This window comes from Sinocyclocheilus rhinocerous, unplaced genomic scaffold, assembly GCF_001515625.1.
Source record: "Sinocyclocheilus rhinocerous isolate Xijiao unplaced genomic scaffold, SAMN03320098_v1.1 scaffold869, whole genome shotgun sequence".
Classification (NCBI taxonomy): domain Eukaryota; kingdom Metazoa; phylum Chordata; class Actinopteri; order Cypriniformes; family Cyprinidae; genus Sinocyclocheilus; species Sinocyclocheilus rhinocerous.
In genome coordinates, this window is record NW_015653483.1 from 872,730 (window position 1) to 884,160 (window position 11,431).

General features: G+C 37.3%; 1 protein-coding gene across 1 annotated transcript; it reads right to left on the reverse strand.

The window, feature by feature from the left end:
- Positions 1-356: 356 nt before the first annotated feature.
- Positions 357-10,916, reverse strand: LOC107716291 (opioid growth factor receptor-like protein 1). The gene is made up of 7 exons (XM_016522664.1): positions 10,478-10,916; positions 8,824-8,910; positions 8,548-8,626; positions 6,730-6,808; positions 3,988-4,054; positions 3,346-3,491; positions 357-1,697 (listed from the first exon to the last, which is right to left on the reverse strand). The coding sequence occupies exons 1-7, from the start codon at positions 10,670-10,672 to the stop codon at positions 1,202-1,204; spliced, it is 1,149 nt and encodes a 382-aa protein (XP_016378150.1). The 5' UTR covers positions 10,673-10,916; the 3' UTR covers positions 357-1,201.
- Between the last annotated feature and the right edge of the window lie 515 nt (positions 10,917-11,431).

Here is an 11,431-nt window from a genome sequence, read left to right on the forward strand (position 1 = left end):
TCTCTGCTTCCTAATGATATTACCATTATCTTTCAAACCATTCTCAAGATAATCATTTAAACGGTTGCTGTCAAATAGCCTATTATAAACATAAAACATATGTTTTTAAGAAAATGGCGGCTACATAAATAAATAACTGCCCAAAAAAATTAATATTAATTTGTAATATTGTGTATATATTTTACTATATATTTACTTTCTTCCAACTAAGGAGCTATGGACATTTAATGGCTTTCTTAAGGTAAGTTGTTCCATGTACAATGCTGTTCACAAGCTGTTCCCTTTCATGGGAACTTCGAACTGCGTCCTCTAGGGGTCGCTATGGATGATCGGCAAACTAGCGCGTATTGTGCCGCCGTTTGAACTGAGGCGGTTGCTGTCACACCACATTTAGTAGAGTATACGGCATTTATTTCCATTAAAAAATGAGAGCTAAGGCTTTGTTTTATCAAAAAATAACAAAACACAAAATAGTCTGAATTCAAGTTTGTTTTGCTTATAATTGCTTTTCTCAACAAACGGCTTAGTCCTACTGCGTGATTTCCGACTCGAAATGATAAAGCACGTCACGTATGCTTTAACAAACGAAAGAAGAGGCACTTCATATTGCAAGACGTATTCGAGAAAACTGGATTAAGATCTCACACGTACCTATAGAAACATGGAAGATCAATTACCTGAAAATTCCTGCAAGTATATTAACACTTACTACACATTATTATTATGGTCTTATACAAGGAGCTACGAGTATCCGAATAATCAGCAAGCTCTGAACCCGGAAAAGAAGACACATCTGTCTGAGAGACGGGCTTATGATTAGCAAATAAAGCCTCACCTCAAAGCCTGTACACTAAGATAATGTTCTCAAACAGGGGAAGACTGAATAGTCAAAAAGTGCAATATTTCACACAAACAATGTGCTCAGGTAGCACTTATATATACTCACACTTTGTACATGTGCTAAGAACTCTCCAGAGGGCTGCAAGTAAGAATTACAGTAGAGAAATTTACCTGCTAACACTTTGAAAAGTATTCAGAGTTAAGAAAAACACCTCATATTAAAAAAAGGCAAACAGTCAAGTTGTTCACAAAGCAAGTCCCTAAAAGGCAATAGTATGGAATAATATTGCTGTGCTATTCTTTTACCTAACTTTAAGATCATCTTAAGCTACTCTGAGAATTCCCAGAATCCCTCTCTTTCTTACAGAGGAATGGTCTCAATGTATTCTTCTAGATCTACCCTTCCCCTGCCCTCCTGCAGGACCTTGGACCCTTTCGCTGTTTTCCACTCTCCACTCTTTCTATCGTCCATGTCGTCTGCCTCTCTCTCCAAGTTATTTCTGCCCTCCCTGGGTGACCTGGCTTTGCCCACACTCTTCTCCACCACCTCATTTTTTCCTGACTTCATCCCTGTGGATCCAGAGGCCGGAATGCGCTTCTTCTTGGGTGGCCCCCAGATGAAGTTCTCAGGCGGCTGGTAGTGGCGCTGGGCGAAGCGGAGCAGGGCGCGTCTCTGACTGTGTTGGCGCAGTGTGTAGATGAAGTATTCCAGTGCGCTGTGACGCATGTTGGGTAAAGTGCCCTCCACCAGCGCCTCCTCCAACAGCAGACGCACCAGAGGCAGCTTGAAGCTTTCAAAGCCAAGCTCACCAAGACTCTTCAGAATGCGAGTAATACGCAGGTAATTGTGCTGCGACCTGGAAAGAAAGGAGGTCATAGGTTTCAGACAATGGCCAACATTTTCAATTAAAGTAATATTGGTTGTTGACAAGGGAGAACATTTTATTTTTGATAAATGAACTTTGTAAGGAAGGGTCTAAGCAATATATTATAGTTACATATATAAAACAAAGTTTGGTTCATTGGCATTTTTGGGGTTGTACTTTTCTACCAGCTTAGCTAAGACCAGTGTAAACCATCTTATGCTTCTAATTTGACAAAGGCACTTAATGAATTATATTTCTTTGATGTCATTTTCTATATTGTTATCAATACCCTTATACAAATCATTATACAAAAGGCATTCAAGGCCATGCTATATTGCATACTGCAATGCCCTTTAGTTGTGACTATAATCAACTTGCTTAACAGAAAAGAAACAAATTAATAAAACAAACAATATACTGTAAAACCTCCAGATTATACTATAAACTTTTGTGATGAATGAATGGGTCACAATACCAATGAACTTTTGGATACTAAAATTTATTTGACATTGGCTACACTTAGTTAGAATTTGTACAAATTGAAAATAATAATAATAATAAACAAATTTTCACAAAATGTATCTTCAATATGAGTGGATTTTTATCTTATAAGTTTAAGTTCAAAACAAGTGGAAATTATTTTGCAGTATAACCAAAACAAAATACATTATTTGAAAACAGGCCTAAATATCAGTGTTGCTTCTCAAGTGAATTTATCTTGTTTCAAGGATTGTTAATGCATCTTTGCATGGCCTCGTTAAGGTTGCTCTGTGCCTGCTCAAAATTCAGTGTGGGGATGCAATGCTGCATAAAAGCTAGACTAAATTATGCCTGCTCAGACACACTTCAGTCCCTAGTATCAAAGTACACAGCTGTGTATTTTCATTAAACAGTCTGTGTAAAGACACCTAAATGCCACTTCAGAAGCGCTTCTGTGCCACCTTTGCAGTGTCAATTAGATATTTTTACTGGAAACAAGCCAAAAAGACTAAACAAAAACTCATCAAGAAGTCATTTTTGCCCATTGTAAGAGAGGAATACTCTCAGTGCACTCAAAATGACAGCATTTTGTATAGGCTCATTCACACTGCAGACAAAGTTCATCAAGCAGAGTATATCTGCAATGTAATGTTAGTGTGTCCTCTATGGCACAGTCCTGGGGCAATGACACACAGACAGACGCGCACAGTCATCTATGTCTACAACTCAGCCCCCTGCACTGCGGATTTTATTTCGCTCTCTCCTTGCTTATCGTGCATTCATCAAACTCGTTTGCAATTCTCCTTTTCTACATTTTTTCCCCTATCTTAATCACCATTTCACTAAATGCAAAAGTTTTTGCATCCTATTCTGTTCTTCTCTGTTCATCTGACCCATTTCTCTGGCCCCTGCATAAGACGATCACATGACGGTGCAGTCAGGGTCATGACTGTGAAGTTGTGTTGCAGGGATAGGAGACTAAGAACTCCCTGGACTGAAGCATGCTAAATATGGCAGGAGACAGGAGACTAAGAGTTGAGATTGTCATGGAATGTGAAGATAACTGGTGCAGGTGGAGTAGAACATAATGGTAAGAAGAAAGAAATTATAGAGTAGAAAATACTTTAAAAAACAACAGAAAACCAGAAAGACAACTCACTCATTCAGGTGCTGGAAGCGATCTTGGCAGTTTGGGGCCCGAGCCACATTCCCGTTTTTATCCAGGAGCTTGATTCCAAAGAAATCCAACATGATCGTATATGCTAGGAGGAAGCGTCTCTTGGCTTCTCGAGTGCTTTGGAATTCCTGTTGAAAACAAAAACTCACCTGGTTTAAAGCTGATCTGCACAGTGACTACAAAAGGTTATTTTGATTGACTGAATAAAACAGAGGCAGGACGAGACTAAAAACACAGAATGTGCTACTTCCTAAAACCTATTTAGGGATGTTCTGACACCCCTGACTACTGTAGGTGATATTACACTATTAAAAATAAAGGTTCCAATTAGAACCAAAGGGGTTTACAGCCTAATATATTTGGAGTTTCATAAAAATGTTTTATCCTCTAGTTATTTTTATATTAACCAACCTTTAAAGACCCCAAAATCAAAACACTTATTTAAAGCACTTATTTTTTTTTATCGCATCCAGGGAACCATACTGTCAACTCAAGACCTTATACAGCAAAAAATAAATAAATAAAAAGAAGAAAGTTCTTTGCTATGAAGAACCACAGAAGAACCTTTATTTTAAAGAGTATACATGTCTTGACTGTTCTTCGTGTTTGACTTTAGCAGCATACCTTTATCTCATCCTGAGTGAGTTCTTGAGCATAAAAATTTAGGCCTTGTTCTCTGAGTGGGAAGAGCCTGTAACAGCAGCAAAGAAACATGTTAGGATCTAGCTCTGAATGTATCATTATTTATCAACTAGAGACACGACTGACAATGCTGGATAAACATTTTCAAACACATCATATTTTGGGTTAGGTTTATTTTGAGTAACTTTTGCGAATCATTTAGAAATGATTCATTTCAACATATGTGTGTACATCTCATATATATATATACACACACACATTTATCCAAAGAGCTTTGCATTGAAGGTATGCATTTTCATGCATTACCTAGGAATCAAACCCATGTCCTTGAAGTTGCTCTACTGTTTGAACTACAGGAATATAGTTATTTACTATAATTAAATTGTATTAGCCTATATCATATGCTGTATATCAACCATATCAAGTTCCCTAGTTATCAGTATTGGCACTGGACATTGACAAACCCATATCATATATATATTCATACCATATATTCATAAAACATTAAATGAAAATGAATAATGGTAAGAGTGTATATAACATAATTAATTATTTAAGACAATAAATCATGATGATTTAATTAGCACCACAAATAAATCATGCTGGAACAGGCAAAAGTGACCGTCACTAGGATATGGCGAAGAGGACTAGGGAGAGAGAAAAGACACACACACACAAAATGCAATAAAGGATCAATTTCTCCCTGTCAGCTGTTTGATCCTACATGTTGCTGACCACTGGCAAAGGACAACCCGCACACCTCGGCACATCTTTCTTCCCCTTCTTCTCTCGTTTCTCTTTTTTCTCTGAAGCCACAAAGTTCTGGCTGGCAAGCTTTCGCTGTCACCTCATCTTAATTTACTTAAAGAGGCAAAATGCTAGCGATCTGTCTGCTTGCACTCACTTGTGTTTTAACATTCGCTAATTGATATTATGCAAATAGCCCTGCAAGCATACGGAGTGTGAAAAAATGAGTAGGGGGAATGAGAGAAGCTAATCTCTTTTTCCTCGGCAGGTGGGGGTGCCAAGGTACGATTGGCAGCATATGCGTGAAGCCTGATTTTAAAATTGTGTTGTTATTTCACGCAGGCTTGGGGCATCATGTCCTCCCCCTCTTCCTCACCGTCAACGCTTATAATAACAGCACAGGCAGGAACGAACAGGAGCTTCAGCTCTGGGAGTGTGTGAGGTAACGGCACCCTACTGAGAACTTTACAAGAGCACATGATGTAAAACCACTTTTTAACCTCTGTACAACCTTCAACATTCGCTGAATGTTACATTGCCAGCAGATTAATTAATTACTGTTTCTTCCTTGGTGACGTAGTTATTGTGTAATATTTATTTTCAAAATGAATAAGAGGTTAAAAAAAAAGAGGATGACTAAAGCATGAAATAAAAAAGCATGATGTCGGTTTGTAGGCCAACCCGAAAGGCTAATTTTAACAGTTTTGTTTTTTTTGACTGAGAAGAAAAAGGTCTGTGGTTAACATTATTTGAGAAGACTTTCATGTCATGTTCTACAATAGAAATTACACACATTTATACCTCAAGCGTGAATATTGAAGGTGACATTATGTTAAAGTCTCTTAAAAGTAAAGTTATCGACCTTCTTTTACCAAAACCCATTCGAAATTTTTGAGGAAAGCCATGGCTCAAAATGCTAATTCTTTTCCAGGTTTTAGGCCTACAGCTCTGTTTAAAGGACCGATAAGGCCAAAAGGAAATGCTTTTTACTTGTCTAGCCAATAGTAGTATGAAGCAAAAGCAGGAGACACATATTGTCCTTCAAAGATTCTCACATTAGACCTTATCTTATGCACCAACTGCAATCTGAATAGGACTCATTTCACCTATTAGTTACACTACTGGTGATGGGATTGTTCAGTATTTTTCTCCAGTTGACCTTGAACAAGTTCCTCTTTTATTATATGAACGATATAATCATCATCAGAATCTGAAAGAGATGCTGAGTATTTCTCTCAGTCTTCTGTTACAAATATGAAATATGCCTTTTCATTTCTCAAAATATACTACAAAAGGTGTATGAATTTCGAGAAGCAGGAAAGCAGCTGGATGCTGTTTTAGTGCCTGTATGATGTTTAATTAATCATGCTTGATTTAATCTCAAATTCTTAGAAAAGCTTACATCCATTCCTATAACTTATCTTCTGCCATTAAGATAAAGTCTTTATCGTTTGCATCTTTAATGTTAGGAAAATGGACAATTTAATCAGGAAATGCCCTCAAGTCATAGACATTCCCCAAAGCTTCTTCAGTTACTAAAGAGATGATGTCAGCCAAAGCGGTCTATTAATATTTAAGCAACGTTAAACATTAAAGAAACTTTTATCTAATGTAGTCCTAAGGCCATCTTTTGTCAGCAAAAAGGATGTTATTGACCCCTTCACCTGCAGGTACCACAGTTGTGCTGATTTTGTCTTTATATCTGCCTTTATCCGCTCATGCCCTTGTTTGATTTTGCCTTGATCTACAGAATTTTGTTTTGAACAGATGGTAAAGAAAAGCATATTTAATCCATGTCTCGCCGTCCAAAAATCCCTCATGCACATATCAGCATGCAACTTTCTCTGTTCTTTGAATAAGCAACAATAATAATAATAATATAATAAGTGGCTGGTCTCAGTTATTAAGCATTATCAAGCAATTACTAGGCGCTTTATTTGCTCTTATAGAAGCTGGAATATTGAAGAAATGTCTTACCACTGAATGTATGTGTGATTGTGCTCTAATTTTTCATAGTCGCCCCTCCATTTAGTGAGGATTTCTTCAATATAAATACCTGCGGGGACAGAGAGAAAAATAATAAATCATCACAACAGGCCAAGCTCAGCATTAGCGACTTAAAAACTCTATTAAACAGGACGGTTCACAAAAAAAAAGAAAATTCTCTCAAGATTTACTCAAAAGCCTATGACTTTATTTCTTCCATGGAACATTCAAGCCTTAAAAAGAAAGCAAAAGCACCATAAATGTATCATAACTGTATTCCATAAGACTTTTTACGATTAACAGACCAAAATTTAAGTCGTAATTTCATCATTTTTTCTTCCAGTGAGCTATCAAGCTGAGAATTACTAGGGCCTGATCACTGAATCATTGAGTTGAACAGTCATATCTGTGAACAAATCATTCAGACCAATGTGTACCAGATCAAATGATTCATTTAAAAGATTTGATTAAAAATAATGGTTCATTCGCATATGAGACAAGATAGGACAGCGTGTTGTTTCGGATCAGAGCGCAAACATAGGTCATCCCTGACATGGAAACAGGGAGATCTCAGGGGGACACAGAGCATAGCAGTGTATGTGTGTGTGTGTGTGTGTCCTTCTGCCTAAACAGCAGTGAAGCAGTTATGCTGCCATTAATTGCTTGCACAACAGATCCAGTTAATTCTCAAACATGCCCACAATAACCAATCAATGGCTCCTCTGAGATGTCTTCACTATCTGCCTGCCCAAACTGGCCCCGCAGGGAAAACATTCAGCTAATGAAGCACTCCACAACCCATGTTCTTCCCTCACACCAGCTGGCATGTGTATTCGGTTGTAAAAACTGTTTTATGTTCATTTGGGTATAAATGTTCTTGCAGTATGTTCATGTCTTTGTGTATTGTAATATTCTCACCAAATATATTTTCAGGTTATATTAATCCAAAGCAATTTTCAGAACATGTCTAATGCAACAAAGCAATAGTTCAATCAAAAATGAAAATCAGTCATTATTTACTCACCCTCATGTTGTTCCAAACTCGTATGCTATTGTTTTTTCCACGGATACCGAATACAGAAGGATACATTTTAATGTAGAAACTCCTCTTTTCCATAAAAAAGAGAAAAGCTGAGAACCTAGAATAAAGACAAATGCTGTATAAGAGTATAATTTTTTTTTTTTTTTACTTTTAGGTTATTTATCAGCCAATCCAGCGAGCTCTCAATTCAAGAATCTAAACAAGTTCTTTTAAAAAAGCTCGAAATAATGATTTGTTCACCCAAAAAGAGGAACATGTACATTCTTCTAAATTTATTTAGTATCCCACATAAAAAATAACAGCACACAAATTTGAAATAATGACAGAAATAATTACAGAATTTTCATTTTTGGGTACTATTACTTGAAGTGTTTTAAACAAGGGTAAAATGTTTCTAAAATGACTCTCCGGCTCATGGATCATCTGTGTAAACCATGTTTGAATCTTATTGGATTACCAGCCCAGATCATTATTTGCGCCAATGCTTCTGTTCCTGAAATGGCTTTGTTATTACTGCGAAAAAAAGTTCCGTAACAATTAAGGCACAGTGTCATTATGAGAATCAAGGGACTTCCAGGGAGGAAGTTCCTTTAATATAATAGTGATTTAAAAACAATAAAACAGATTTGTTTGGCAAACATTTTGAACCCCATACAATGCTGTCCTGGAAAGAACAGCAATAATATTAGGTCATTATTGAAGAATACAGGAAACAGTATGAAAAGACAAAAGAAAGTCATTAAAACGAAAAGCAAACACGCACTCACCATCCGGCACCAGGGGGATTTTATTCAGATAGAACCTCAGATTGCGGTATTCGTTCGGACGACGAGGCTCCTTGTAGTTCTGAGCAACAGAATCACAGATTAAAACCAGGACAGAAGGATAGAGAGAGAGAGAGAGAGAGGAAAAATCCTGTATATCTGGCCTCTACTATTTTTTCTGCTGACTATACTGCAATATTTCCTGCAAATTTCATATTCAAAGATGATCGGCCTTCGAGCTCTGTGTGAAATCTGAAGAGAGTAGACGTAACTCTTTACCGGATAACTGTGCCGATACTTGTACAAGTCCTTTGCGGCGTAAAAGCTCCTTTTCATCCTAGTAGAGGACTCCATCATGTCACCAAACTGTGAGAGGAAAAGAGAGAGAGGAGTGGAATGGTTACATAGGCAGTGAAAGAGTGTATGAATGACTTCACTCATCAGCATCTGAGCTACATTGTCACTGCTCTTCCCTATTGGGATGCAAAGGCTGTTAGACAAGAGAGAAGAGCTCCATTTTGTAGACTATGTTCTTTTTCTCTAACTAATTCATGACCATTTTTAGCTCTCAGCCTCTTGTGATGTTCAAACACTGAACACCTTTACGGTTGAGTGAAAGCACAGCACAGAAGACTTGCACTCTTACACACAACATGATGCCGTTTGCTAGTTGGGGCCAATGACATAAGGAAAGGCATATGAAGCTTATTAATTAATAACATTAAATGTACTTATATCATTTTGTATTAAATAATATAACAGTCTTTGATGGAGGGCTCACAAAAACAAAACTATAATGGTGAGTGTGAAAAGCTGTTATCAAAATCTAAGCTTCAAATTAATAAAAAATCCAATTTCCTTCTTCTGCTGATAGGAAATTCAACAGAGCAAATTTCCCATGAGGAAATAGGTCACATTGAACAGGTCACAGTCTCAGTGGCCTTAAAATCCAGAAAACTAGAGAGAACATGTGCCATTTTAAAACAAATGACATCTAACAAGGCCAAAGATACAATGCTTCAACCCTCCTATTGCCCTAAGAAAACACTGACAAAGAGTGCCCCTTTTCTTGGTCAATTTTAAACATTTTTGGCATTTCATATTATATCATGTATATTATAACAATGTCTGCATTATTTTTCTATTAATGAATGGTGTGTATCTCAGAGCTACACTTTCAGCTGTGTATTTCACAAATAAAATTATAAGGGGCCTTTTACATGGGGTGCCCATTATACCCCATCATATGTGTGAGGGACTAAATGTTGGGATGAAAATGTATAAACAAAATTATGTAGACCGATAAATAAATAAATAAATAAACTAGTGTTACTTAAAGCTACAGAACATGCTGAAAAGCCAAAGGTGAAAGGTCATAGATGGTTCTTCAAATATGGGTCAAATAGCTATTTTTTAAAATATAAAATATACTTTTATTGTTTATTTTTTGTTATTATTATTAGTATTAGATATCACTAACAATGTCACAAAGCCTACATCCAGTTATTAAAACTATGAAGTATTTATAGCGTCATGCAGAAAACGGAACAAAACTGACTGACACGATAATAGAGCCCATCGCAACTGCGACTCTGCTGGAAATGTGCTCGGTATTTAGCTAATGTTTTACCCTAAATGTGCAATTTTCAGTTTAGCGCCGTGTTCTTTACAGCTGTACATCGCTATTTTAATAATACTTACATGATGATGATTGGTTGACATTGCCCACGCTTTAGGCAAGCACAGCACGCGTGCTTATTCCACATGGATTTACACAGATTTAAATATCAACACCACAATCATTACTACACGCTGTCTTCTTTGGTGCAACTGACTCTACGCTTACAATTCCTACAAATGCGCATATAATGACCGTTTTCATGGTTATTGTCTCTTCTTTGTTATCTTTCAGTGCTCGTGTATGATGAGGTACCTTCGGTGATCCGTGATCCAGCTGTTCGGCACCTCTGACTGCATCCGCCGGGCTCATGGATTCGGAGATGCCGCTGTCCTCCTCCTCTCCTCCCGGCTGAAGCTCGTCGCTCTCTGAGTCCGTTTCCCACGTCGAGTCGCATTCTTCCACTGTGGTCGGCTCCTTATATCTCCAGCTGCCCATCAGATTGCCCATTTAAACCCGGTCCACCGTGCCTACATAGTTTAAACTCGTTCGGCTCAGGATCGAGCTTCAATATGATGTAGAACTGGCGTTCGGGTCGCTTTTATGTGACTAATGGGGGGATTTCCAGTGCTGTGATGAGAACACACCCCCTTCTGCCCAGAGATCAGCACGAGATGATGAGGAGGATGATGATGAGGTGCTCTCAGCATCATTTAAGGCGTCTCTATACAGCTGAATTAGGGCTGCTCTGAGTCTGCTGCAAAGTCTGTGTAAATACACAATGACAGTAGATGTAATACTGTTTACAGAAGCTAAGCTGTTTTGATGCTGCATCAGTGCATTAAACTTTGCCATGGACTTTACAGAGCATGCATTTTTAAAATGCATGATTTCATAACTTTATTTAAAAACAATCTTGGCAGCCTTAAACTTTGTCATTATACAGAGCATGCATTTTTAAATGCATTATTTCATTACTTTATGTCTTGGTTTCAAATGTCTATTAAGCCTAAAAAATTTAACATTCAAAAGTTTAGGGCTTTTTTATTGATGTTTTTGAAAGAAGTCTCTTATGCTCACTAAGGCTGCATTTATTTGATCCAAAATACAGTAAAAACAGTCATATTTACAATATAAAAACTTTTTATATCTGTTTGAATATATTTTAAAAAGTAAATTATTAATGTGATGTAAAACTGAATTTTTAGCAGCCAAGACTCCAGTCTTCAGTGACACATGATCCTTCAGAAAAGTGCTCAAGGCTCAATA